The 26,247-nt window shown below is 35.0% G+C and overlaps 4 protein-coding genes across 5 annotated transcripts; all 4 read left to right on the forward strand.

The window, feature by feature from the left end:
- The first annotated feature begins 114 nt into the window (after nt 1–114).
- Nucleotides 115–12,365, forward strand: LOC115246350 (regulator of nonsense transcripts 1 homolog). Of its 2 annotated transcripts, XM_029825097.1 has the most exons (6): nt 115–383; nt 5,763–5,971; nt 6,770–7,047; nt 7,202–7,357; nt 7,491–8,084; nt 8,181–12,365. In XM_029825097.1, the coding sequence occupies exons 2-6, from the start codon at nt 5,783–5,785 to the stop codon at nt 10,327–10,329; spliced, it is 3,366 nt and encodes a 1,121-aa protein (XP_029680957.1). In that variant the 5' UTR covers nt 115–383; nt 5,763–5,782; the 3' UTR covers nt 10,330–12,365. The 2 variants fall into 2 exon arrangements, with proteins under 2 accessions (XP_029680957.1, XP_029680958.1); XM_029825098.1 differs by lacking the exons at nt 115–383; nt 5,763–5,971 and adding an exon at nt 6,123–6,428.
- LOC115246366 (regulator of nonsense transcripts 1-like) lies at nt 474–5,477 on the forward strand. Its single transcript, XM_029825137.1, has 5 exons — nt 474–659; nt 1,458–1,735; nt 1,890–2,045; nt 2,179–2,772; nt 2,869–5,477. Exons 1-5 carry the CDS (start codon nt 474–476, stop codon nt 5,015–5,017), a joined length of 3,363 nt encoding a protein of 1,120 aa, XP_029680997.1. The 3' UTR covers nt 5,018–5,477.
- A 2,666-nt stretch (nt 12,366–15,031) lies between the features above and the next one.
- Nucleotides 15,032–21,117, forward strand: LOC115246342 (poly(A) RNA polymerase gld-2 homolog A-like). Its single transcript, XM_029825086.1, has 11 exons — nt 15,032–15,419; nt 15,788–16,754; nt 16,987–17,375; nt 17,606–17,787; nt 18,155–18,441; nt 18,556–18,724; nt 18,862–19,005; nt 19,099–19,227; nt 19,309–19,498; nt 19,589–19,704; nt 20,658–21,117. The coding sequence occupies exons 2-11, from the start codon at nt 16,569–16,571 to the stop codon at nt 20,822–20,824; spliced, it is 1,959 nt and encodes a 652-aa protein (XP_029680946.1). The 5' UTR covers nt 15,032–15,419; nt 15,788–16,568; the 3' UTR covers nt 20,825–21,117.
- Nucleotides 21,118–21,298: 181 nt separating this feature from the next.
- LOC115246367 (poly(A) RNA polymerase gld-2 homolog A-like) lies at nt 21,299–26,022 on the forward strand (the record flags this gene model as incomplete). Its single annotated transcript, XM_029825138.1, has 8 exons — nt 21,299–21,485; nt 21,853–22,139; nt 22,254–22,422; nt 22,560–22,703; nt 22,797–22,925; nt 23,007–23,196; nt 23,287–23,402; nt 23,495–26,022. Coding segments are annotated over 8 exons (1,389 nt in total), but the record flags the coding sequence as incomplete, so codon positions are not given.
- Between the last annotated feature and the right edge of the window lie 225 nt (nt 26,023–26,247).

Raw genomic sequence — 26,247 nt, forward strand, 5'->3', positions numbered from 1 at the left:
CCCTAAGGAGGTTCGCTGGGCTGCTTCCGTTTACTCGCTATTTCTCGATGCACTCGTTCGCCTGATCAGCTGATGACGTAACATACGACGAGCGTTCTCGCGTGCGGGAAGAAAGTTTCGTGCAGTTGTGTATTGTGCACGTATCGGTATCCGTAGGTGGGGTGCGAAAAGCAACGTACGGCGTAGGAGATTGAGGAGCTGGCGATCCATTTTCCGGTTGGACTCAGTCGATCAGTGCTCGTTTCTCTTGTGCGTATCCGCTCGTATCGTTCGTTCGGTCACGCGTTGTCACGCTCGAGAAAACGTGCGCGCGAACCGCCAACTCTGTCCCTGCCGTGCGGGGGTGCGAATAGAGAATAAACGTTACAAGGAGTAAGGGAAAGGGCGTATCCGCTCGTTCGGTCACGCGTTGTCACGCTCGAGAAAACGTGCGCGCGAACCGCCAACTCTGTCCCTGCCGTGCGGGGGTGCGAATGGTGCGAATATCGACGCGTAGCAGCCAGACCCTCACGTTTCTCGACACCGAGGAGACGGACCTGATCGGCGCGGATACTCAGGGCAGCGAATTCGACTTCTCGACTTCAACGTTGCCGTCGCAGAGTCAGACCCAGGCCTCGCAACACGACGCGACCCAGACACAGTCCAGTCAACCCGTTCAGGTCGGTCGAGTCGATGAATAGTAGTAATGTATTCTTTAGTCTCGTTATATTATAAGCTCGTCCGCCAATTTTCGCTAAAAGCATCCCCGGAGAGCGAATTCCTCGCGTGGCCACGCGGCCTAACCTCACGCCGCACGCTTGTCAAGGGGTGCGGCGACGAAAGCGACCGCTCTCTAATGCAGAGTTTCCGCTTTGTCTCTTATCTTTGTTCCGTGACCTCGCATTTTTCCTCGATATCGAAATCTCGCGGATTCCCAGCTAGCACATCGTCACCGAAATGACTTTAATCGCTCGCTGAAGAAACACACGAGATGAATCGACATCTGTCGTGTGTGGGTCGCTCTCGCAGCCAGTTGTGAACGCGAGGTTAAGTGTGTCGATTTGCGACAGAATTTTGCGAAGTTACGCAAGTTACACTTTCGTACCTTAGATATGTAATGAAACGGAAAATCTCATAGTACGCGTATTTAACTTTATTAAAAGACACTAGATAAATGAAATTTTTGATGTACTTAATTCTTTGACAAAAAGATTAATTTCTTTTGCAAATGAATAAAATCCCGGTAGCATCTTGCATAATAATAATTTCGCGAGAGAAATCTTCCTGTTTGTAGAAAAGATAAGATATTTCCAATTTTATTTTCGCACAGAAATTTTTTTATTCACATACATTGAATAACTTGTTTTCAAAAACATTTATTCTACAAATTTTTAATCATTTATCACTGATTTTTTTTGTAATTTTGATATTTTGGTATTTTTTTTTTTTTGCTTTTATGATATTATATTTTTATTTAGGTAAATGGAACAAATGGTACTTCATCGTTGGATTTAAAAATTTCTGGAGCAGCCCAAAGCCTTGCCGAGTTGCAATTTGAGGAAGAGGAAGAGGAAGCATATTATAATCGTGATTTACCTGAATATGCATGTAAATATTGCGGTATCCACGAGGCATCATGCGTGGTTATGTGTAATGTTTGCCGAAAATGGTTCTGCAATGGACGCGGTAATACATCAGGATCACATATTATCAATCATCTTGTTCGTGCTAAACACAAGGAAGTTACGTTACACAGGTGATTTACTTTTTATATTCTCATATGTTTATGTTATAGAATCTAGAAATGTATTATAAACATGTACAGACAGCTTAAAACATTGTATTTTTACATCTGTTTATTTCTATAAAATTTTTTAGTTATAAGAAATTATTAATAACTTTTGTTACAGAGATGGCCCTCTTGGAGAAACTGTTTTGGAATGTTATTCCTGTGCTACAAGAAATGTTTTTGTATTGGGTTTTATTCCTGCTAGAGCTGATTCTGTAGTTGTGCTGCTTTGTCGCCAACCATGTGCGGCACAGAGTTCTTTGAAAGATATGAATTGGTAAGAGTGAATTTGTCTTTACTTAAGTTACATGTTACATATAAAGAACGTGGCATTTATGTATACATATATAAATCATTAATGTTTCCAATATAATTGTGAATGTGTATTAATATTTTTTGAAAATATTTAGGGATCAAGAGCAATGGAAACCTTTGATTGAAGATCGTAGCTTTTTATCTTGGCTAGTGAAAATTCCATCTGAACAAGAGCAGTTGAGAGCTAGACAGATCTCAGCACAGCAGATTAATAAATTGGAGGAGTTATGGCGAGACAACGTCGATGCTACTTTCCAAGATCTTGAAAAGCCTGGAGTAGATGAGGAACCGCAGCAAGTTTTGTTACGCTATGAGGATGGTTATCAGTATCAAAATATTTTTGGTCCGCTTGTAAAATTGGAAGCTGATTATGACAAACGGTTAAAAGAATCTCAAACTCAAGAGAATATTGAAGTACGGTGGGATGTTGGATTAAATAAGAAGACTATTGCATACTTTTTGCTAGCTAAAACGGATGGTGATATGAAATTGATGCATGGAGACGAATTGAGACTCCGTTACTTGGGAGAACTTCATAAACCTTGGTCCGGAATTGGACACGTGATTAAGATCCCGGATAATTACGGGGAAGAAGTCGGAATTGAATTGAAAAATAATTCTGGAGCGCCAACAGAATGCGTCAGTAACTTCGTTGTTGATTTCATTTGGAAGAGTACGAGTTTTGATAGGTAAGAATCATTGATGCGGAATTGGAATATCGATACTGTTTTCTGTATGATTATATGGTTTTAACAAGTATTTTTTTATTTTATTTTCTGTTGTAGAATGCAGTCTGCATTACGCAAGTTTGCTGTTGATGACACATCCGTATCGGCTTACATATATCATAGACTACTAGGTCATGAAGTAGAAGAAGTTTTGTTCCGTTGTCATCTCCCTAAGCACTTTAGTGCGCCAAATTTACCCGATTTGAATAGATCGCAGGTGTACGCTGTAAAACATGCAATACAACGACCCTTGTCTTTGATTCAAGGACCACCTGGAACAGGTAAAACCGTAACGAGTGCTACCATAGTTTATCAATTGGTAAAACAAAACGGTGGTCCAGTTCTTGTATGCGCTCCTTCCAATACTGCTGTCGATCAATTAACCGAGAAGATACATAAATCAAATCTGAAAGTCGTACGATTATGTGCCAAATCACGAGAGGCCATTGATTCGCCGGTGAGTTTCCTCGCATTGCATAATCAGATAAAAAACATGGAGACGAATACTGAATTGCAAAAGTTACAACAATTGAAGGACGAGACTGGCGAACTTTCAAGCGTTGATGAAAAACGTTATAGACTCTTGAAGAAAGCGGCGGAAAAGGAGCTTCTGGAAGCAGCAGATGTAATTTGCTGCACATGCGTAGGCGCTGGTGATCCTAGATTGCATCGATTAAAGTTTCATTCTATACTTATCGATGAGAGTATGCAGGCTACCGAACCGGAGTGCATGGTGCCTGTCGTTTTAGGAGCGAAGCAATTGATCCTTGTTGGTGATCACTGTCAATTGGGTCCAGTGGTGATGTGTAAAAAAGCCGCCAGAGCTGGTTTGTCACAATCTCTGTTTGAAAGACTGGTGGTGTTGGGAATTAGACCTTTCCGTTTGGAAGTACAATATCGTATGCATCCTGATCTTTCGCGATTCCCATCTAATTTTTTCTACGAAGGTTCCCTGCAGAATGGCGTTTGCGCTGACGAGAGAAAATTATTAAAGATTGATTTTCCCTGGCCTGCAGTAGACAAACCAATGTTCTTTTATGTCACGCAAGGTCAAGAAGAGATAGCCGGAAGCGGAACATCCTATTTGAATCGTACCGAAGCGTCTAATGTGGAAAAAATAACGACGCGATTCTTACGTTGTGGTGTAAAGCCGGAACAGATCGGAGTGATAACCCCATACGAAGGTCAGCGGGCTTATCTTGTGCAATACATGCAGTATCAAGGTTCTCTGCATTCGAAACTGTATCAGGAAATTGAAGTAGCAAGTGTGGACGCTTTTCAGGGACGCGAGAAAGATATAATAATAATGTCTTGCGTACGATCCAATGAACATCAGGGTATTGGGTTCTTGAATGATCCCCGAAGATTAAATGTGGCGCTGACTCGCGCGAAATACGGTATCATCATTGTAGGGAACCCTAAGGTACTTTCGAAACAGCCACTCTGGAACCATCTGCTCAGCTTTTACAAGGAGCAAAAGGTGCTGGTCGAAGGACCGTTGAACAATCTAAAGGAATCCATGATCCAATTTGCTAAACCAAAAAAACTCGTGAACGCGGCCAACCCAGGTTCGCATTTCATGTCCACGTCAATGTACGATGCTCGCGAAGCCTTGATTCCTGGATCAGTATACGATCGCTCTGGCACGCAGGTGAACGGCATGCAGAATCATAATCCATACTATCAGAGAAACGTGCCGCTCGACATTTTCAGTCGCACCCACGATACCATCAGCTACATCAGCCCGGAACGGGCGCAGGCGGCGATGAACAACATGCCGGTACCGCTGGGTATGTTCATGAACATGGCGCACGTGCCGCCACGCTTTTATAATCAACATCAACAGGCGTTGCAGGCGCGTCAGAATCAAAGAAATCGACGTGGTGCCGCCGCTTTGGTAAGAAACAAGTCCGGTCCGCGTATGGGTAAGCTGAATAGTCAAACAGAACAAAATACGCAACCGTATAGCCAACCGGGTCTGCCGCTGACCCAGGGTACGACGCAGGGTATGTCTCAGCCCGGCTTCAGTCTCTCGCAGCCTGGTCTCAGTCAAGCGGAGCTCTCTCAGGATTCGTTCGCCGTTGGTGAATTCCAGTCCCAAATGGACGGTCTGCTGTCGCAAGACTCAACCTATCAGGGCGATCGAAGTGGTTTCTATCAATCGGGCCAATCGCAAGCCGGAGGACAATTCTCGCAACCCTACTGAGCCGAGACCTACCTACGGCTGAGCAAAGCAATTGCCATGCCATGAAGGCTCGTTCGACCAATTCTTCTTCGACCAACAACCACAAATCACTAACTGCGCAAAACGGTAAAACGGCTCGACGATCGAGTACGATATTATTGCAGCATATGCTCATGTCGTCGACGTGAGAGAAAAGGGGAATGTGAAAGGAGAACGAAAGTTCCATAAGCTAATTCGCCGTTGGCGGACTCCACCATGGACGAAAACGCGCAAGGCTCATGATAATCTACTGACTGTAACACACAAGTGCGACAAGGACGAACAAAGGACATCCACACAGGCTGGAAAACGACAAACGACAAACCACCAATCACCGTGATCACGCGCTTACCGTGAACGGATCATTTTATGGCGAGGATGTCGCGTAATGCTAGAATTTAAAAAAAATATGTATAAAAGATAAAAATATAAAATGTAAAAAGAGAAAGAAAAAAAATGGAACGTAAAATGAATAAATCGCTTCATGACTCGACCGAATTCACCAAGTGTGCCAATGTAGCATCACGATTGGATGAATTTACGGCGAGAAGATTCATGAATAAGGATCTTTATAATTGTCTATAAACTCTAGAAGATCGAAACTCGCAATAGCAGACCGAAATGCTACACGTTTCTGCCACTTCGCCACAAATATCAACATTGAGAAACCGAATAGAAAGCACAAGAGACATAGAAAGAAAAGAAGGCTACGTATATTTCGAGAAAGAGAAGTGCAGATCATCCAGGATGAGTGTCGACGCGTACGGACCCAGCAGCCAGACCCTCACGTTTCTCGACACCGAGGAGACGGACCTGATCGGCGCGGATACTCAGGGCAGCGAATTCGACTTCACCGATTTCACGTTGCCGTCGCAGAGTCAGACCCAGGCCTCGCAACACGACGCGACCCAGACACAGTCCAGTCAACCCGTTCAGGTCGGTCGAGTCGATGAATAGTAGTAATGTATTCTTTAGTCTCGTTATATTATAAGCTCGTCCGCCAATTTTCGCTAAAAGCATCCCCGGAGAGCGAATTCCTCGCGTGGCCACGCGGCCTAACCTCACGCCGCACGCTTGTCAAGGGGTGCGGCGACGAAAGCGACCGCTCTCTAATGCAGAGTTTCCGCTTTGTCTCTTATCTTTGTTCCGTGACCTCGCATTTTTCCTCGATATCGAAATCTCGCGGATTCCCAGCTAGCACATCGTCACCGAAATGACTTTAATCGCTCGCTGAAGAAACACACGAGATGAATCGACATCTGTCGTGTGTGGGTCGCTCTCGCAGCCAGTTGTGAACGCGAGGTTAAGTGTGTCGATTTGCGACAGAATTTTGCGAAGTTACGCAAGTTACACTTTCGTACCTTAGATATGTAATGAAACGGAAAATCTCATAGTACGCGTATTTAACTTTATTAAAAGACACTAGATAAATGAAATTTTTGATGTACTTAATTCTTTGACAAAAAGATTAATTTCTTTTGCAAATGAATAAAATCCCGGTAGCATCTTGCATAATAATAATTTCGCGAGAGAAATCTTCCTGTTTGTAGAAAAGATAAGATATTTCCAATTTTATTTTCGCACAGAAATTTTTTTATTCACATACATTGAATAACTTGTTTTCAAAAACATTTATTCTACAAATTTTTAATCATTTATCACTGATTTTTTTTGTAATTTTGATATTTTGGTATTTTTTTTTTTTTGCTTTTATGATATTATATTTTTATTTAGGTAAATGGAACAAATGGTACTTCATCGTTGGATTTAAAAATTTCTGGAGCAGCCCAAAGCCTTGCCGAGTTGCAATTTGAGGAAGAGGAAGAGGAAGCATATTATAATCGTGATTTACCTGAATATGCATGTAAATATTGCGGTATCCACGAGGCATCATGCGTGGTTATGTGTAATGTTTGCCGAAAATGGTTCTGCAATGGACGCGGTAATACATCAGGATCACATATTATCAATCATCTTGTTCGTGCTAAACACAAGGAAGTTACGTTACACAGGTGATTTACTTTTTATATTCTCATATGTTTATGTTATAGAATCTAGAAATGTATTATAAACATGTACAGACAGCTTAAAACATTGTATTTTTACATCTGTTTATTTCTATAAAATTTTTTAGTTATAAGAAATTATTAATAACTTTTGTTACAGAGATGGCCCTCTTGGAGAAACTGTTTTGGAATGTTATTCCTGTGCTACAAGAAATGTTTTTGTATTGGGTTTTATTCCTGCTAGAGCTGATTCTGTAGTTGTGCTGCTTTGTCGCCAACCATGTGCGGCACAGAGTTCTTTGAAAGATATGAATTGGTAAGAGTGAATTTGTCTTTACTTAAGTTACATGTTACATATAAAGAACGTGGCATTTATGTATACATATATAAATCATTAATGTTTCCAATATAATTGTGAATGTGTATTAATATTTTTTGAAAATATTTAGGGATCAAGAGCAATGGAAACCTTTGATTGAAGATCGTAGCTTTTTATCTTGGCTAGTGAAAATTCCATCTGAACAAGAGCAGTTGAGAGCTAGACAGATCTCAGCACAGCAGATTAATAAATTGGAGGAGTTATGGCGAGACAACGTCGATGCTACTTTCCAAGATCTTGAAAAGCCTGGAGTAGATGAGGAACCGCAGCAAGTTTTGTTACGCTATGAGGATGGTTATCAGTATCAAAATATTTTTGGTCCGCTTGTAAAATTGGAAGCTGATTATGACAAACGGTTAAAAGAATCTCAAACTCAAGAGAATATTGAAGTACGGTGGGATGTTGGATTAAATAAGAAGACTATTGCATACTTTTTGCTAGCTAAAACGGATGGTGATATGAAATTGATGCATGGAGACGAATTGAGACTCCGTTACTTGGGAGAACTTCATAAACCTTGGTCCGGAATTGGACACGTGATTAAGATCCCGGATAATTACGGGGAAGAAGTCGGAATTGAATTGAAAAATAATTCTGGAGCGCCAACAGAATGCGTCAGTAACTTCGTTGTTGATTTCATTTGGAAGAGTACGAGTTTTGATAGGTAAGAATCATTGATGCGGAATTGGAATATCGATACTGTTTTCTGTATGATTATATGGTTTTAACAAGTATTTTTTTATTTTATTTTCTGTTGTAGAATGCAGTCTGCATTACGCAAGTTTGCTGTTGATGACACATCCGTATCGGCTTACATATATCATAGACTACTAGGTCATGAAGTAGAAGAAGTTTTGTTCCGTTGTCATCTCCCTAAGCACTTTAGTGCGCCAAATTTACCCGATTTGAATAGATCGCAGGTGTACGCTGTAAAACATGCAATACAACGACCCTTGTCTTTGATTCAAGGACCACCTGGAACAGGTAAAACCGTAACGAGTGCTACCATAGTTTATCAATTGGTAAAACAAAACGGTGGTCCAGTTCTTGTATGCGCTCCTTCCAATACTGCTGTCGATCAATTAACCGAGAAGATACATAAATCAAATCTGAAAGTCGTACGATTATGTGCCAAATCACGAGAGGCCATTGATTCGCCGGTGAGTTTCCTCGCATTGCATAATCAGATAAAAAACATGGAGACGAATACTGAATTGCAAAAGTTACAACAATTGAAGGACGAGACTGGCGAACTTTCAAGCGTTGATGAAAAACGTTATAGACTCTTGAAGAAAGCGGCGGAAAAGGAGCTTCTGGAAGCAGCAGATGTAATTTGCTGCACATGCGTAGGCGCTGGTGATCCTAGATTGCATCGATTAAAGTTTCATTCTATACTTATCGATGAGAGTATGCAGGCTACCGAACCGGAGTGCATGGTGCCTGTCGTTTTAGGAGCGAAGCAATTGATCCTTGTTGGTGATCACTGTCAATTGGGTCCAGTGGTGATGTGTAAAAAAGCCGCCAGAGCTGGTTTGTCACAATCTCTGTTTGAAAGACTGGTGGTGTTGGGAATTAGACCTTTCCGTTTGGAAGTACAATATCGTATGCATCCTGATCTTTCGCGATTCCCATCTAATTTTTTCTACGAAGGTTCCCTGCAGAATGGCGTTTGCGCTGACGAGAGAAAATTATTAAAGATTGATTTTCCCTGGCCTGCAGTAGACAAACCAATGTTCTTTTATGTCACGCAAGGTCAAGAAGAGATAGCCGGAAGCGGAACATCCTATTTGAATCGTACCGAAGCGTCTAATGTGGAAAAAATAACGACGCGATTCTTACGTTGTGGTGTAAAGCCGGAACAGATCGGAGTGATAACCCCATACGAAGGTCAGCGGGCTTATCTTGTGCAATACATGCAGTATCAAGGTTCTCTGCATTCGAAACTGTATCAGGAAATTGAAGTAGCAAGTGTGGACGCTTTTCAGGGACGCGAGAAAGATATAATAATAATGTCTTGCGTACGATCCAATGAACATCAGGGTATTGGGTTCTTGAATGATCCCCGAAGATTAAATGTGGCGCTGACTCGCGCGAAATACGGTATCATCATTGTAGGGAACCCTAAGGTACTTTCGAAACAGCCACTCTGGAACCATCTGCTCAGCTTTTACAAGGAGCAAAAGGTGCTGGTCGAAGGACCGTTGAACAATCTAAAGGAATCCATGATCCAATTTGCTAAACCAAAAAAACTCGTGAACGCGGCCAACCCAGGTTCGCATTTCATGTCCACGTCAATGTACGATGCTCGCGAAGCCTTGATTCCTGGATCAGTATACGATCGCTCTGGCACGCAGGTGAACGGCATGCAGAATCATAATCCATACTATCAGAGAAACGTGCCGCTCGACATTTTCAGTCGCACCCACGATACCATCAGCTACATCAGCCCGGAACGGGCGCAGGCGGCGATGAACAACATGCCGGTACCGCTGGGTATGTTCATGAACATGGCGCACGTGCCGCCACGCTTTTATAATCAACATCAACAGGCGTTGCAGGCGCGTCAGAATCAAAGAAATCGACGTGGTGCCGCTGCTTTGGTAAGAAACAAGTCCGGTCCGCGTATGGGTAAGCTGAATAGTCAAACAGAACAAAATACGCAACCGTATAGCCAACCGGGTCTGCCGCTGACCCAGGGTACGACGCAGGGTATGTCTCAGCCCGGCTTCAGTCTCTCGCAGCCTGGTCTCAGTCAAGCGGAGCTCTCTCAGGATTCGTTCGCCGTTGGTGAATTCCAGTCCCAAATGGACGGTCTGCTGTCGCAAGACTCAACCTATCAGGGCGATCGAAGTGGTTTCTATCAATCGGGCCAATCGCAAGCCGGAGGACAATTCTCGCAACCCTACTGAGCCGAGACCTACCTACGGCTGAGCAAAGCAATTGCCATGCCATGAAGGCTCGTTCGACCAATTCTTCTTCGACCAACAACCACAAATCACTAACTGCGCAAAACGGTAAAACGGCTCGACGATCGAGTACGATATTATTGCAGCATATGCTCATGTCGTCGACGTGAGAGAAAAGGGGAATGTGAAAGGAGAACGAAAGTTCCATAAGCTAATTCGCCGTTGGCGGACTCCACCATGGACGAAAACGCGCAAGGCTCATGATAATCTACTGACTGTAACACACAAGTGCGACAAGGACGAACAAAGGACATCCACACAGGCTGGAAAACGACAAACGACAAACCACCAATCACCGTGATCACGCGCTTACCGTGAACGGATCATTTTATGGCGAGGATGTCGCGTAATGCTAGAATTTAAAAAAAATATGTATAAAAGATAAAAATATAAAATGTAAAAAGAGAAAGAAAAAAAATGGAACGTAAAATGAATAAATCGCTTCATGACTCGACCGAATTCACCAAGTGTGCCAATGTAGCATCACGATTGGATGAATTTACGGCGAGAAGATTCATGAATAAGGATCTTTATAATTGTCTATAAACTCTAGAAGATCGAAACTCGCAATAGCAGACCGAAATGCTACACGTTTCTGCCACTTCGCCACAAATATCAACATTGAGAAACCGAATAGAAAGCACAAGAGACATAGAAAGAAAAGAAGGCTACGTATATTTCGATATCCGAATTTTTTTTTATATCAATCATTGCATCTCGAATTGAGAATACGATAACACCGCTACTACAAGCTTGCTGCTCGAATGTGTGAGCGCATATCACACGCTGAAAGTCGATATCGATTTTTCCGGCGGATTTTGTCGAAAAGGAAGTCGCCAATTAAATCTTCGTCAGACAGTATGAGGCCAACAGCATTTCAACGTCATCACATGGAGGTGGGACACATCCTTTTTCAGAGGGGATCGGCGTCTTCGCCGATCGTGAGAAATTCATTGGTGGTTTTAATTATATCGATTAGTTTTTTGTTTCCTTATGTTATATCTATTGCTTACTTACCGCGCAGGGGTCAACAGAGCGCATTGTTTAAAAAGATTGCTTTCTTTCAGTAGATCCTTAGTGACGTGGTGAGATCGATTTTTAGCGATTAATGTAATCGGGTATAGATACAACTTGTCAAAATATATTATCGTTCTTTCTTTTATATATACATATATATATCGCGTCGTATATATCGTTCTTTAATCTTTTTGCAACGACAAATGAAAATGTTCCAGCGCAGCAAAATGTTACTCTATTCTAAGAGTAGTATTATTCTTTTCCATGTATAGAGTTAAAATGTATAACTTTGTTGCATCACATACATTAATATATTACGATGATTTGTATGTATTATACAAATCAATGTCGTATAAAAAATTGCTGGAATTTTTCTTTAATGATTTGACGTATTGACTGCAACGCATCTCTACACAGGGAAAGTTTTTGATGAGTCATTATATGTAATGGCTTCTCTCGTAGCGAAAGGGTTAACGTGCGAAACGATAGTTATATAAGCTTAGGATTGAAAAATTTTGATTTGTGTATTTTGGGGTGGATATGGCAGTACAAGCCATATTGCAAAAATCACATGTGACTATATCATTGCGTGTTTCGGACATTGTCATTATCCACAATGGCATACTGACAACTCATTACCATTCGAAATATTTTACTTGCTGTACCGACTAGAATGTCGTATAGACTTTTTTTTTGTATTCGGAGATCGCTTTTCTGTTCTTTCCGAATCCCTGCTTTTAATTCTATCCTCTATCTGTATTGGCTTCTGGCGGTAATGAATTCTTATTGTTATATATTATTGCAATAGATTAAGTAATAATTAATGTAACCTGCATTATATAACACTAAATTCTTTTATTTCTTTTGTCCGACCAACAGCGCACCGCTAATATAACAGCAGATTATAATATTAAAATTTATTGTGAAACCTCTTATCAAAAAATAAATTTGATTTGAAAACATCTAGTTGTTGATTCGTATAAGCAAATAAGTGCATTTGTAATACCAGAGTTGAGTACATTTTTATATATTCTATAAAATCTGTCCGAATCATTATCAATTCAATTATTTCTTATTATTAATGTTGATATGCGGATGTTATCTGCGCATGCGTGAACGCGATAATGAAATATCTGCTTATCATTTCTAATGGAAAATTTACACGTGTCCCATGTATGCAATGTTGTTCTCGGGGACGCTTTCTCGCGCATGCGCGTTAAACATGGCCTTAAGATACGTGTCAAATTTATAAGAAAAAGGGTACTGTTAAGCCCTCTGCTCAGATAATGTTAAGAATAATCTAAAATGTTTTACAAATTAATGAATCACAAATAAATAATAAAAAATTAATAAAAGACGATTATAATTAGCTTAAAAAATTTCTGGCATTAAACATATTATTGTAAGTAATATACGTACACAAATATGTGTACTACATACGCCGTCGCTGGATTTCTCTACCAATGCGCTGCGCATGCGCGAGAAAGCGTCCCCGAGAACAACACTGCATGTATGATGTCTGATATCCAATAGGAGAGTTTATTTTCTAGGGATATAATGTCGTTAATTACTTCTTCTTTCTTTTATGGCTGGTTGGGCATTAGTCGCCCATACACCATTGTTTCTTATGGGTTTGTAAGATATAAGCAAAAACTCCTCTTAAGAGAGGAGGAAGTCCAAAAAAAAAAGGTCCAGACAAAGAACATACGCAGTACGCAAAAACACGTCCGAACCCGACACGTTGTCAGTCGGAACTTAATGTCGTTAATTATAATTCACGACCATAGATCATTGAACGCAATATGAATTCTTCATTAAAACCATGAAGCCTAGAGTCCTATATAGGCTGCGGTCGGGAAGACGCTAGAAATGCTTCGAAGCATTGCATTAACCAGATCAGAATAAATAAATCTTTACTCTTTCTATCCTGATTGGTCAATCAAATGTTTCGAAGCATTTCTAGCGTCTTCCCGACCGCAGCCATAATCAGAGAAGCGACAATGGTGTTCCGCTTGCTGATTGGCTGACCGCCATGGGTCCGTTCTACTTAATGACCGCAACGCTTACGGTATCATTTCATCTTTGTTGTTCACCGAAAGTTAAACAAAGACAGATGATGCTCGCGAGCGTTGCTCGTTAAATGGAACGCGCCCTATGTTGGTCCCGTAATGAATCCTACGTGCAAACTAACCGCAACCGGCGTACCATAAGCGAGAAAAAAGTATATTTGTCAAGCGACGCGGTAGCGTCCCGACGCCAAGTAATGTTATTTTCTAAAAAAAAACATTTTAAATACCTCTGAGACATTTTTAAGACATTTTAGATTACAAATGGGCAGCTGCGGGACCAACACAGTGTTCCAAATAGGTACCGGCTGTACGCGCATGCGTGCTTTTGCGCATGCGCAACGGTGAGAATTAGCGATGTACATGATGCGTGCAGACGTTGTAGCGGGACGTTACCCTCTCCATGCTTCCCATGATCGCCATGTTGGTCCAGTGTTCCGATTAGGGACCGGCTGTACGCGCATGTGCGGGAATACGGCATCAGTAAAGGTGCCTTTACATGGCAGCGTCAAGCGTCGAGACCGTCGCGCATGCGCAAAAGCACGCATGCGCGTACAGCCGGTCCCTAATCGGAACACTGTCTAGATATACTATGTCTATGATGTCGCTTCTCTGATTATATTCTTTGTTTCCCGATAGAAAAACATGTCGGAAGGAAGTAAGAAAGAAAATCATAGTTGCCTCTCTCTTGTGAGTTACTTTGCTCAAAAGTGCGCATGCGCGGCCATGTGTGTTACACAAAAGTATGTATACTACAGACACGATGCTTGTATGTGTAGTTACTCACAAGAGAGAGACAACTACGATTTCTTTCTCACTTCCTTCGACACTTTTCAGCCTGCTATTTCTCTTCCATTTATATATGTTCTAAGGATGCCATTACATGGAGCGCGGAAACGCGGATTAGCGTAACGCGGAACGAGAGTGGAACCAATCGCGATTCTGCATCGAATAAGCCTTGATTTAATCAATTAGACTAAAAATTAAAAATGTCCGGCTAACTTTACACCAATATTTTAATTATTTAATTTAAAAAGAACGATTGACCACCAAACGTTTTAATTAGGCTACCAATCATCACCAAACGACCACCAAACAATTAGATAATTTTAATTATTAAAAAGTTAAAGTGGTCCGGCTATCTTTACGGAGCCTGGTTTTCCTTCACCTCTATTTTCTGTTGGCCACCCTGCTAATTTTAACCGTCGGTTCATCTAACCGGACTTTGTGAAATTGGCCCTTAAACCCGATTAGGAGTGACGTGTAAACGTAGTCATAGATTTCCAGTACTTTCCAGTCTTTTTTTTCTTTCTTTCTTTTATGGCTGGTTGGGCATTAGTCGCCCATACACCATTGTTTCTTATGGGTTTGTGAAATATAAGCAAAATTCCTCTTAAGAGAGGAGGAGTCCAAAAAAAAAGGTCCAGACAGGACATACGCAGCACGCAAAAACACGTCCGAACCCGACACGTTGTCAGTCGGAAGTCGGAACTAGTACTTTCCAGTGAATTTCGGAAGACGGCCTATACGACACGTTATATATTCATGTATTGTGCATGATTGTCATGATGTCATGAACTGTCGCACTGCCGCCTCACGGTTAATCCATCAAGCACGTGAAATGAGAATCGTCCATTACGCGTCAAAGATTTGAAAATTTAAACGTTTTTGGTTTTTTGTGGATGTGGCGATTTGCGTTAATAGTGACGAGCGTGCGGCATCAATTGAACGAGAGGCATTCGCCACCGACATATCACGCGCACGCTATCGTAAAATTGCTGCCGGTTGAGCGGTAAAAGTCACGATAACGCTGCATCGTATTTCCGATTGTGCTCATTGTACGCACATTGATAATCGGAAACGCAAAGCCCGGGAATAAAAGATAGTTTTCTCATAAATTTTCCGTTCATCTAAGGACAAATTCGACTGCAACATGGCGACTGAGAACAGGTAATATCTGTGTTTCTTCTTATTTCTCGTTTCCGTGCAATACCGATTTCATTTCTGTTTGTTTGATCTTGAATCTCACTCTTCACCCTTGCACTCATGTCGAACAAAAAATATTTAATATTGCTGTGTGTGTGTGTGAGTGTGTGCTGTGCGTGCGCGCGCGCACGTTATGTAGCACGTTGCTTGATTACTTGGGCAAGTAATTTCTTATAGAAAGTTATGTGTTTGATTTGATGAATATATTCACACAATCATATGCTTTAACGATTGTTGTTAATAATTAAACTATATTTCTGGACTAATATAATATATAATAACACATAATGTTACAAAATTGTTTGCAAAACTATTTTTTTTGTTTCTTTCAGGAGGTTATGATAGAAAAAGCACTTATATATTAAAAACTCTGAAAGAGTGAAGGCAATCACATTAAATCTCAAATAAATCTCAATTGAAAACATCTCAAAACTAAGCTTTAAAAGTATTCAACTTGCAGGCAAAATTATATGCATAAAATTAATTATGAGAGTAACTAGATTGAGATTATAGAAAATTTGATAGTTGATTAAAAACATGGGGACTTTATTTGCCTCACATAAATTTTCCTTTATCAAAGTGCAGTGAGAGAGAAAGTATTTCTCGTTAAATATAATCATTAATTTAAATTACGATTTATTTTTATAGCTTTGTGCATTCCACATATGCATCTATATATATTTATATATCTATAAAACTTTATGACTAAAGATAGGCAAAATAAATATAGCGTCTCTGCTTTTGAATTCCTAATTTCATTATCATTTTTCTTGCATTATTATAGAATTATGTATATTGTTATATTCTAGATTAACATAGTAAATCTTACAAGATACAAAATATAAATTTTGCGAAATTATATAAAAAATATAAAAAAAAGAAAATATAAAAGCAAGAAAACAAAAAAAAGTAAGACAAAGCAAGAAGATTTTCTAAATGTATATGTAAACAATATAAAACTTTGCAAGATTCAATAACTACATTGTGTGCCTTATATATATTATTGATTGCTATAAATATTTATGAGGACCATTATAAGTGCAATAAACTGCTATACTGGCAATTAAACAAAGAAATTGCATACATCTTGTATCTCCTATATTTATATTGACTATGTACCATACTGTGTTTCCATCACAAATGATGGTACAAATAATGAGTGGACAGCAAACAGGTGGACAATGTCCACCAGTGCAAACTCACACGTTGCATATTAATGGCATAAATGGATTGCATCAAACTGATTTCACACCATATGGTCCAGATATTTCCAGACATAACAGACCTCATTCAATGCAGGTATATATTAAATTTTTTTAGATTTCATTTAAGATATTAATGTGTTAGAGAGAGAGAAAGAAAACATTCTCTCTTGTCCATTAAACTTATATTTTTGCAAATAGTTTTAATATGATAATAAAATGGTAATTTTATAAATGCAGAATAAGAATTTATGAATATATTTTGTTGTGCAGATATATTGTCTTTGTTTCTATTTTTTTGTGTAAATATACAAGTAATATTCTTGCAGGCAGGATCTCACCCATTAGAGTTCTTACAACTAATGGGAGTTGAAGTACCATCATTACGACATATAGAATATATGCAATCAAATAATAATTCGTCTCCTGCAAATTGGGAGAGACGAATGGGCACATCCAGCAATACTTCAATTATTCCATCATCAAATTATAGCTTAAAGCCTACAAATACTCATTCAATAAAAAAACCAAGTTGGAATAACAGAAATGGCAGACGAAGTACATATAGAAATTCTTACTCCAAGTATGAGACATATAATAGTGACAGTGGATTTAGTTCTCGTTCACCAACACCAAACAAATACCACATTGATAATAGTCTAACAGAGAGTTCAGATGAAAGAGATTCCACAAGTTCATTAAGAGGACAAGAAATAAAGTAAATATGATGCATTTTCAAAATTATATATTACTATTTAATTTCCAAGCATATCGTTATTATTTTTTTGTTTTTTGTTTTTTTAAATCAAAAGTCTACATCAAGTATATATTATTAATAAATAGAGAAATGGAGAGAAAAAAGATAGGGGGATGGAGGGTAGGAGAGTGGTCTGATAATATGTATGTATGTGTTTATATATATTATCAATAAAATTTTTTTCTCCACAGGAAATATCATAGGATACATTCAGATAATAGAGCAATCAATAAACCAATATCAAGCGGGTTAATTTCAAGTGCATCTGCACACCAGTTCTATCAGAATCAACGACCTGTCAATTATTACAATACTGTTTCCACCCCCAGGTCTCATGCACAAAATTATCAGAATAGAAGAAAGTATTTATCAGGTAAGCTTTTTTTCTCTCCCATATATAACAATATCTATAAGTGCCGAGCGTCCTTGTATTAGTTATTTTCAAATTCCCTAATAGTTATTTATCATTTTGTATTGCTTTCCCATTATTCACACTACAGTTACCTATTGCTATGTGATGATGCTAGAACAAGAAAGCAAGTAAAAAGGATGCATGTTTATGATGTATGTAGCATGAGAAATGTGAATAGTCGAAAAGCAATAAAGCGAAGAATGCGAGCTTAACTAATACAGCAAAGACTCGACTATATTAATATTTAACATACTATATTGATATCGAATTCAGAAAATGTGTGCAATATAGTATAATTTGATTTATTTTAAATAAAATTTATTTTTAGGCAGGAGTGAAAGTGCACCTTGTCAAAGATTTCTAAGAAACCGTAAATTTCCGGAAGTTTTATTGCCGAATTACAATGTGGTTTCCACATATATTATAGCTCCTGATAGATTTCTTGCTAAATCTCATATGATGGAAGTAACTTCTGCGCCAAAGAATATTATGACTGGATCAAAATGGGATAGTCTGTCGCAACAAATCTGGTTGAAATTTATGTCAAATCAACAAACTGAAGCTACTTACAGAAATAAAATGATGCTATGGAAGCATCTTTATATCTATATTAAGGTAAAAAATACAAAAGAAGGATTGACAGCAAATAAAATATTACTAAAATATTTAAAAACAGAATTTGAAATAGTACTTAATTTACTCATACATGTTAAATGTTAATGTTTATAGCGTCAATATCCAAAATATGGTTTATTTGTGGTTGGTTCAACAATGAATGGGTTTGGTTCGGATAATAGTGATGTCGACATGTGTCTTTTGGTGAGACACACAGAAATGGATCAAAAATATGAAGCCATAGAGCATTTAGGACAAATACAAAAATATTTAAAAAAATGTGGTATGTAAGAGAAAGAGAAAGATTTATAAATATTATAATACAAAAAATATTTTTAAGAACGTTACTTTAATGTATATAGCTTTACATATATAGCATTTTAATAACAAACTATTTTGTTCTATCTCTTTCATACTTAGATTTCATTGAAGAGCTCGAACTTATACATGCAAAAGTACCCATTATAAAATTCTGTGATACAATACAAGATTTAAAAGTCGATCTTAATTGTAATAATGCTGTTGGTATTAGAAATACACAATTGCTGTATTGTTATTCAAAACGTAAGTTTAATTAATAATTTGAACAGATATATTACTCAAAGGTATTTTAAAAAGAATATTTTAATCATTATTTATATAAACCTATTTTTACAGTTGATTGGAGGGTAAGACCACTAGTACTTGTCATAAAACTTTGGGCTCAATATCATGACATTAATAATGCGAAAAATATGACAATATCTAGTTACTCTTTAGTTCTCATGGTCATACACTTTTTACAATGTATGTATGCTGCAATATTTATTTTTTCTAAACCAAATGTTCTCAGAAAAGTCAGAATACAAATGTTACATTATTTTACAGGCGGTGTCAACCCTCCAGTTCTGCCATGCTTACATTCGATATTTGGAAGCAAATTTAGCTCATATACAGATATTCATAGTATCGATATTCATGAGGATTTAAACATTCCATCCTCCAATCGTTTGCCTGAGAATCATCAGTCTCTTGGAGAATTACTTGTAGAATTTTTTAGATATTATGTTAAATTCGAGTAAGTGATTTCTGATTTACAAATGTACAATGTTTAGAAGATGTACATTATTTTGACAAATAATATTTAATTTGTAATATTAAAAATTAGTTTCAGCCATTATGCGATATCTATACGTTTAGCAAAAAAGATACTAATAGAGGAATGTCGTATGGTGCAGTCACTCAAAAACGATTTTCATCAATGGAAATATCTATGCATTGAAGGTAAATGAATATTCTTTTTACATAGATAAATTAAATTTTTTTTTTTTTTTTTTTTTTTTTTTTTTTTTTTTTTTTTTTTTTTTTTTTTTTTTAAAAAATTTTTTTTTTTTTTTTTTTTTTTTTTTTTTTTTTTTTTTTTTTTTTTTTTTTTTTTTTTTTTTTTTTTTTTTTTTTTTTTTTTTTTTTTTTTTTTTTTTTTTTTTTTTTTTTTTTTTTTTTTTTTTTTTTTTTTTTTTTTTTTTTTTTTTTTTTTTTTTTTTTTTTTTTTTTTTTTTTTTTTTTTTTTTTTTTTTTTTTTTTTTTTTTTTTTTTTTTTTTTTTTTTTTTTTTTTTTTTTTTTTTTTTTTTTTTTTTTTTTTTTTTTTTTTTTTTTTTTTTTTTTTTTTTTTTTTTTTTTTTTTTTTTTTTTTTTTTTTTTTTTTTTTTTTTTTTTTTTTTTTTTTTTTTTTTTTTTTTTTTTTTTTTTTTTTTTTTTTTTTTTTTTTTTTTTTTTTTTTTTTTTTTTTTTTTTTTTTTTTTTTTTTTTTTTTTTTTTTTTTTTTTTTTTTTTTTTTTTTTTTTTTTTTTTTTTTTTTTTTTTTTTTTTTTTTTTTTTTTTTTTTTTTTTTTTTTTTTTTTTTTTTTTTTTTTTTTTTTTTTTTTTTTTTTTTTTTTTTTTTTTTTTTTTTTTTTTTTTTTTTTTTTTTTTTTTTTTTTTTTTTTTTTTTTTTTTTTTTTTTTTTTTTTTTTTTTTTTTTTTTTTTTTTTTTTTTTTTTTTTTTTTTTTTTTTTTTTTTTTTTTTTTTTTTTTTTTTTTTTTTTTTTTTTTTTTTTTTTTTTTTTTTTTTTTTTTTTTTTTTTTTTTTTTTTTTTTTTTTTTTTTTTTTTTTTTTTTTTTTTTTTTTTTTTTTTTTTTTTTTTTTTTTTTTTTTTTTTTTTTTTGCTGACTTATTAAAACTATTGCAATATTGTAGAACCATTTGATCTGACTAACACAGCTAGATCAGTCTATGATCCGGATGTATTTGCAAGAATTAAGCAGCTAATTGATGAAACGTACCAAAGATTGCAGAAAAAACATGATCTAAATTCGATATTTCTCAACATAATTACTGATCATCCTATCGTAAGATATTTGTAAACTGGTCTATTTTGATGAATAAGCTATTCTGATTGAACCAAAAGCATTTTGTTAAATGCTGATAGCTTAATGATCTGATGATCTAAAACGATATAAAAGGAAGATAGAACGAAGTTAAATAAGACTGCCAAGATCGTCTTGTATGTTTAGTACCTTGTAATATTAAGTCTTATTATTTCGCACAACTTATATTAGCAAGGTACACAAAATAGAACATGATAAAACATGTTCGTTGAACTACTTGTCTACAAGTATAATAAATTTGTCCTCCCTTAATTTTTTTTTTTTTTTTTCCAAGCATATCGTTATTATTTTTTTGTTTTTTGTTTTTTTAAATCAAAAGTCTACATCAAGTATATATTATTAATAAATAGAGAAATGGAGAGAAAAAAGATAGGGGGATGGAGGGTAGGAGAGTGGTCTGATAATATGTATGTATGTGTTTATATATATTATCAATAAAATTTTTTTCTCCACAGGAAATATCATAGGATACATTCAGATAATAGAGCAATCAATAAACCAATATCAAGCGGGTTAATTTCAAGTGCATCTGCACACCAGTTCTATCAGAATCAACGACCTGTCAATTATTACAATACTGTTTCCACCCCCAGGTCTCATGCACAAAATTATCAGAATAGAAGAAAGTATTTATCAGGTAAGCTTTTTTTCTCTCCCATATATAACAATATCTATAAGTGCCGAGCGTCCTTGTATTAGTTATTTTCAAATTCCCTAATAGTTATTTATCATTTTGTATTGCTTTCCCATTATTCACACTACAGTTACCTATTGCTATGTGATGATGCTAGAACAAGAAAGCAAGTAAAAAGGATGCATGTTTATGATGTATGTAGCATGAGAAATGTGAATAGTCGAAAAGCAATAAAGCGAAGAATGCGAGCTTAACTAATACAGCAAAGACTCGACTATATTAATATTTAACATACTATATTGATATCGAATTCAGAAAATGTGTGCAATATAGTATAATTTGATTTATTTTAAATAAAATTTATTTTTAGGCAGGAGTGAAAGTGCACCTTGTCAAAGATTTCTAAGAAACCGTAAATTTCCGGAAGTTTTATTGCCGAATTACAATGTGGTTTCCACATATATTATAGCTCCTGATAGATTTCTTGCTAAATCTCATATGATGGAAGTAACTTCTGCGCCAAAGAATATTATGACTGGATCAAAATGGGATAGTCTGTCGCAACAAATCTGGTTGAAATTTATGTCAAATCAACAAACTGAAGCTACTTACAGAAATAAAATGATGCTATGGAAGCATCTTTATATCTATATTAAGGTAAAAAATACAAAAGAAGGATTGACAGCAAATAAAATATTACTAAAATATTTAAAAACAGAATTTGAAATAGTACTTAATTTACTCATACATGTTAAATGTTAATGTTTATAGCGTCAATATCCAAAATATGGTTTATTTGTGGTTGGTTCAACAATGAATGGGTTTGGTTCGGATAATAGTGATGTCGACATGTGTCTTTTGGTGAGACACACAGAAATGGATCAAAAATATGAAGCCATAGAGCATTTAGGACAAATACAAAAATATTTAAAAAAATGTGGTATGTAAGAGAAAGAGAAAGATTTATAAATATTATAATACAAAAAATATTTTTAAGAACGTTACTTTAATGTATATAGCTTTACATATATAGCATTTTAATAACAAACTATTTTGTTCTATCTCTTTCATACTTAGATTTCATTGAAGAGCTCGAACTTATACATGCAAAAGTACCCATTATAAAATTCTGTGATACAATACAAGATTTAAAAGTCGATCTTAATTGTAATAATGCTGTTGGTATTAGAAATACACAATTGCTGTATTGTTATTCAAAACGTAAGTTTAATTAATAATTTGAACAGATATATTACTCAAAGGTATTTTAAAAAGAATATTTTAATCATTATTTATATAAACCTATTTTTACAGTTGATTGGAGGGTAAGACCACTAGTACTTGTCATAAAACTTTGGGCTCAATATCATGACATTAATAATGCGAAAAATATGACAATATCTAGTTACTCTTTAGTTCTCATGGTCATACACTTTTTACAATGTATGTATGCTGCAATATTTATTTTTTCTAAACCAAATGTTCTCAGAAAAGTCAGAATACAAATGTTACATTATTTTACAGGCGGTGTCAACCCTCCAGTTCTGCCATGCTTACATTCGATATTTGGAAGCAAATTTAGCTCATATACAGATATTCATAGTATCGATATTCATGAGGATTTAAACATTCCATCCTCCAATCGTTTGCCTGAGAATCATCAGTCTCTTGGAGAATTACTTGTAGAATTTTTTAGATATTATGTTAAATTCGAGTAAGTGATTTCTGATTTACAAATGTACAATGTTTAGAAGATGTACATTATTTTGACAAATAATATTTAATTTGTAATATTAAAAATTAGTTTCAGCCATTATGCGATATCTATACGTTTAGCAAAAAAGATACTAATAGAGGAATGTCGTATGGTGCAGTCACTCAAAAACGATTTTCATCAATGGAAATATCTATGCATTGAAGGTAAATGAATATTCTTTTTACATAGATAAATTAAATTTTTTTTTTTTTTTTTTTTTTTTTGCTGACTTATTAAAACTATTGCAATATTGTAGAACCATTTGATCTGACTAACACAGCTAGATCAGTCTATGATCCGGATGTATTTGCAAGAATTAAGCAGCTAATTGATGAAACGTACCAAAGATTGCAGAAAAAACATGATCTAAATTCGATATTTCTCAACATAATTACCGATCATCCTATCGTAAGATATTTGTAAACTGGTCTATTTTGATGAATAAGCTATTCTGATTGAACCAAAAGCATTTTGTTAAATGCTGATAGCTTAATGATCTGATGATCTAAAACGATATAAAAGGAAGATAGAACGAAGTTAAATAAGACTGCCAAGATCGTCTTGTATGTTTAGTACCTTGTAATATTAAGTCTTATTATTTCGCACAACTTATATTAGCAAGGTACACAAAATAGAACATGATAAAACATGTTCGTTGAACTACTTGTCTACAAGTATAATAAATTTGTCCTCCCTTAATTTTTTTTTTTTTTTCTGGAGGGTTTAAAATCATCATTAACTATAACATCTTGAAAGGAGACAGTGTTACTGTCTGCACGTTTATTAACATGCAAAAATAAATATTTCATTCTGATATAAAGTATCGCGAATGCACGGGTATTGTTCCTACATAAACGCAAAAATTGCAATACGTGCAATAATAAAGTCTGACTTATATCTAAAGCTACAATTAACCAGGCTTGCTTGGATCTCTCTTAATCTTTGAGACAATCGCGAAATGTGTGATTTAAGTGTCCTCTACTGATAATTGGATATATTCATATATGTGATAACGTCATAGTGATTATCATGTCAAAATTATTCAACATTGTCTTCCCAATGTATATTACTCATTACCCTATATATAAGTCTTTCACGTAATCTCAATGAAATCTAAAATATATGGTGCCTTGTGGCTAGTTTGTTAACATAATCATATACTGTGTGATATAGCAAGACTGATTAGATATAAAAGTGGAGAAATTGAAGTGTAACAAAGGGTAATGAAATTTTTTCTATGACGTTGAAAAATGATTATCAGATACTGCACAAACATATTCTCGATTAAAAAAATACTTTCAAATAGCTAGATTGCTAGCCATAAAAATATCTGATATTAAATGTCTGATATTAAAATAACATCCTACATATAAAGAGAAAAAAAAGCAACACTTATTTTTTCGTATGGTTGCTATTTCTCACAAAAAAATATTTCATATGAGCATTGATTCATGAAAAATATATATATAAACCTTTAATATTATCTTTTGCAAAATATTAAAAAATAAAAAAAATAAAAATACTTGCTAAAAGTAAAAAAAATGTTACACATTTGAAACAAATTAATTATTTACGTTTGCAATATTTTGTTCAGATATATAGTGAATAAAAGATTGATAGTAAAGTTAGCAAGACTGTGTTTCTTTTAAAAGGGTTTAAAAACTTTCTAAGTTTCAATAATTTTATCTTAAAATTGACACAAATATAAGTTGTCATGTTAGTGGGATAATTTATATAATTCGATCCTAAAACAAGATATAAATTACAGTAATATATAAATATATACATAGTACAAAAACTAGAGTAAAGGTCTTTAACATTCTTGAAAATCAAAAAACTAAAAGCAAGTTTTTTGATATCAATGAATCAAATCCTTGCTCCTTAACGAAATACCTCTTCATTTTTTGACATATTTTCATTATTCTCTATTTCTCAAACAATCAATTAATAAGTAATATGCAGTTGTTGCAAAGTTATGCATTTCAACAAAATCATTATTAACTTTACTAAAGGACATTCTTACAAAAATTGTCTAAGAATGAAGTTATCTCTCATAATCATCAATCTTGGTAATAAATATTTAATTGCTAGAAGATGACAATTTTCCACTAATATAGCTAACTTTTGTGTAATAATTCTTTCCAGAAACACTCGTGCTTGATATTTTTCTTTATTTGTCATAAGAAGGCTACTATATCCCATTCTTTTACTAGTGTCTCCTACTAATGTTCTTTTTGAAAGAGGTATATATATGGCATTGTGTAATAGTATTCTTAAATAATACATGAAAAAAACAAGTATCTCTGCAATATAACAAATTATTGTTGTGATTATATTAACTTTAGGTCCTTGTGAATAAAATATAAGTAGCACAAGTTACATCTATTAATTACAGGGTAAAATGTGAAATATTAAATAACATACATATATTTTGCTATATGTGCATGTGGCTTATGATATTCTCTTGATAATGAAACAAGTGATTCTATTTTGATGTGATATTCGATTAGACCTATATATCTTTTGCAATGCACTATGTACTTATACACAATGCTACTTTAAGTGCCAAATTTTTTAATGCATTCTTATAAAACAAAAAAAAATTAAAGTTAAAAACTTGCAATAAATAGAGAAAGTTAGGTTGTAGCTATTATATTCTTCGAATAAATTTGCAATAGTACATTTCTGTCAAAGTTAACATATAAGCATTTGATTTATAGAATAAAATTAACAATTTTCTGTAAAACCAATTTTCTTGTTAAATAAATGAAATGTTTATATATGTATATGTTCTATTTTTTTATCTTTTTTCCATAATTAAGAATCGATCATTATCAACAAATATCTAGATTCTAGATTTGTGCGTGCTGCGTGCGTGTGCATATAATTATGAAATTTCTATAAAGCGAAAGTTCGAAAATTAATTTTTTATTATATATTAGTTGCATTCACACAAAAAATATATAATTGATATATACTTTTAGTTATACTAATCAAATCTATTTTCTG

This window comes from Formica exsecta, unplaced genomic scaffold (genome assembly GCF_003651465.1).
Source record: "Formica exsecta isolate Colony F162 unplaced genomic scaffold, ASM365146v1 scaffold149, whole genome shotgun sequence".
Taxonomy (NCBI): Eukaryota; Metazoa; Arthropoda; class Insecta; order Hymenoptera; family Formicidae; genus Formica; species Formica exsecta.

What these genes read in the sequence shown, in the direction of transcription:
- LOC115246366 (XM_029825137.1), top strand. Translation starts at nt 474, where the DNA reads ATGGTGCGAATATCGACGCGTAGCAGCCAGACCCTCACGTTTCTCGAC. An exon ending in AAGGAAGTTACGTTACACAG is followed by an intron (nt 1,736 to 1,889) that starts GTGATTTACTTT and finishes CTTTTGTTACAG; the next exon opens with AGATGGCCCTCTTGGAGAAA. An exon ending in TCTTTGAAAGATATGAATTG is followed by an intron (nt 2,046 to 2,178) that starts GTAAGAGTGAAT and finishes GAAAATATTTAG; the next exon opens with GGATCAAGAGCAATGGAAAC.
- LOC115246350 (XM_029825097.1), top strand. Translation starts at nt 5,783, where the DNA reads ATGAGTGTCGACGCGTACGGACCCAGCAGCCAGACCCTCACGTTTCTC. An exon ending in AGTCCAGTCAACCCGTTCAG is followed by an intron (nt 5,972 to 6,769) that starts GTCGGTCGAGTC and finishes ATTTTTATTTAG; the next exon opens with GTAAATGGAACAAATGGTAC. An exon ending in TCTTTGAAAGATATGAATTG is followed by an intron (nt 7,358 to 7,490) that starts GTAAGAGTGAAT and finishes GAAAATATTTAG; the next exon opens with GGATCAAGAGCAATGGAAAC.
- LOC115246342 (XM_029825086.1), top strand. Translation starts at nt 16,569, where the DNA reads ATGTACCATACTGTGTTTCCATCACAAATGATGGTACAAATAATGAGT. An exon ending in TAGAAGAAAGTATTTATCAG is followed by an intron (nt 17,788 to 18,154) that starts GTAAGCTTTTTT and finishes ATTTATTTTTAG; the next exon opens with GCAGGAGTGAAAGTGCACCT. An exon ending in AGATATTATGTTAAATTCGA is followed by an intron (nt 19,499 to 19,588) that starts GTAAGTGATTTC and finishes ATTAAAAATTAG; the next exon opens with TTTCAGCCATTATGCGATAT.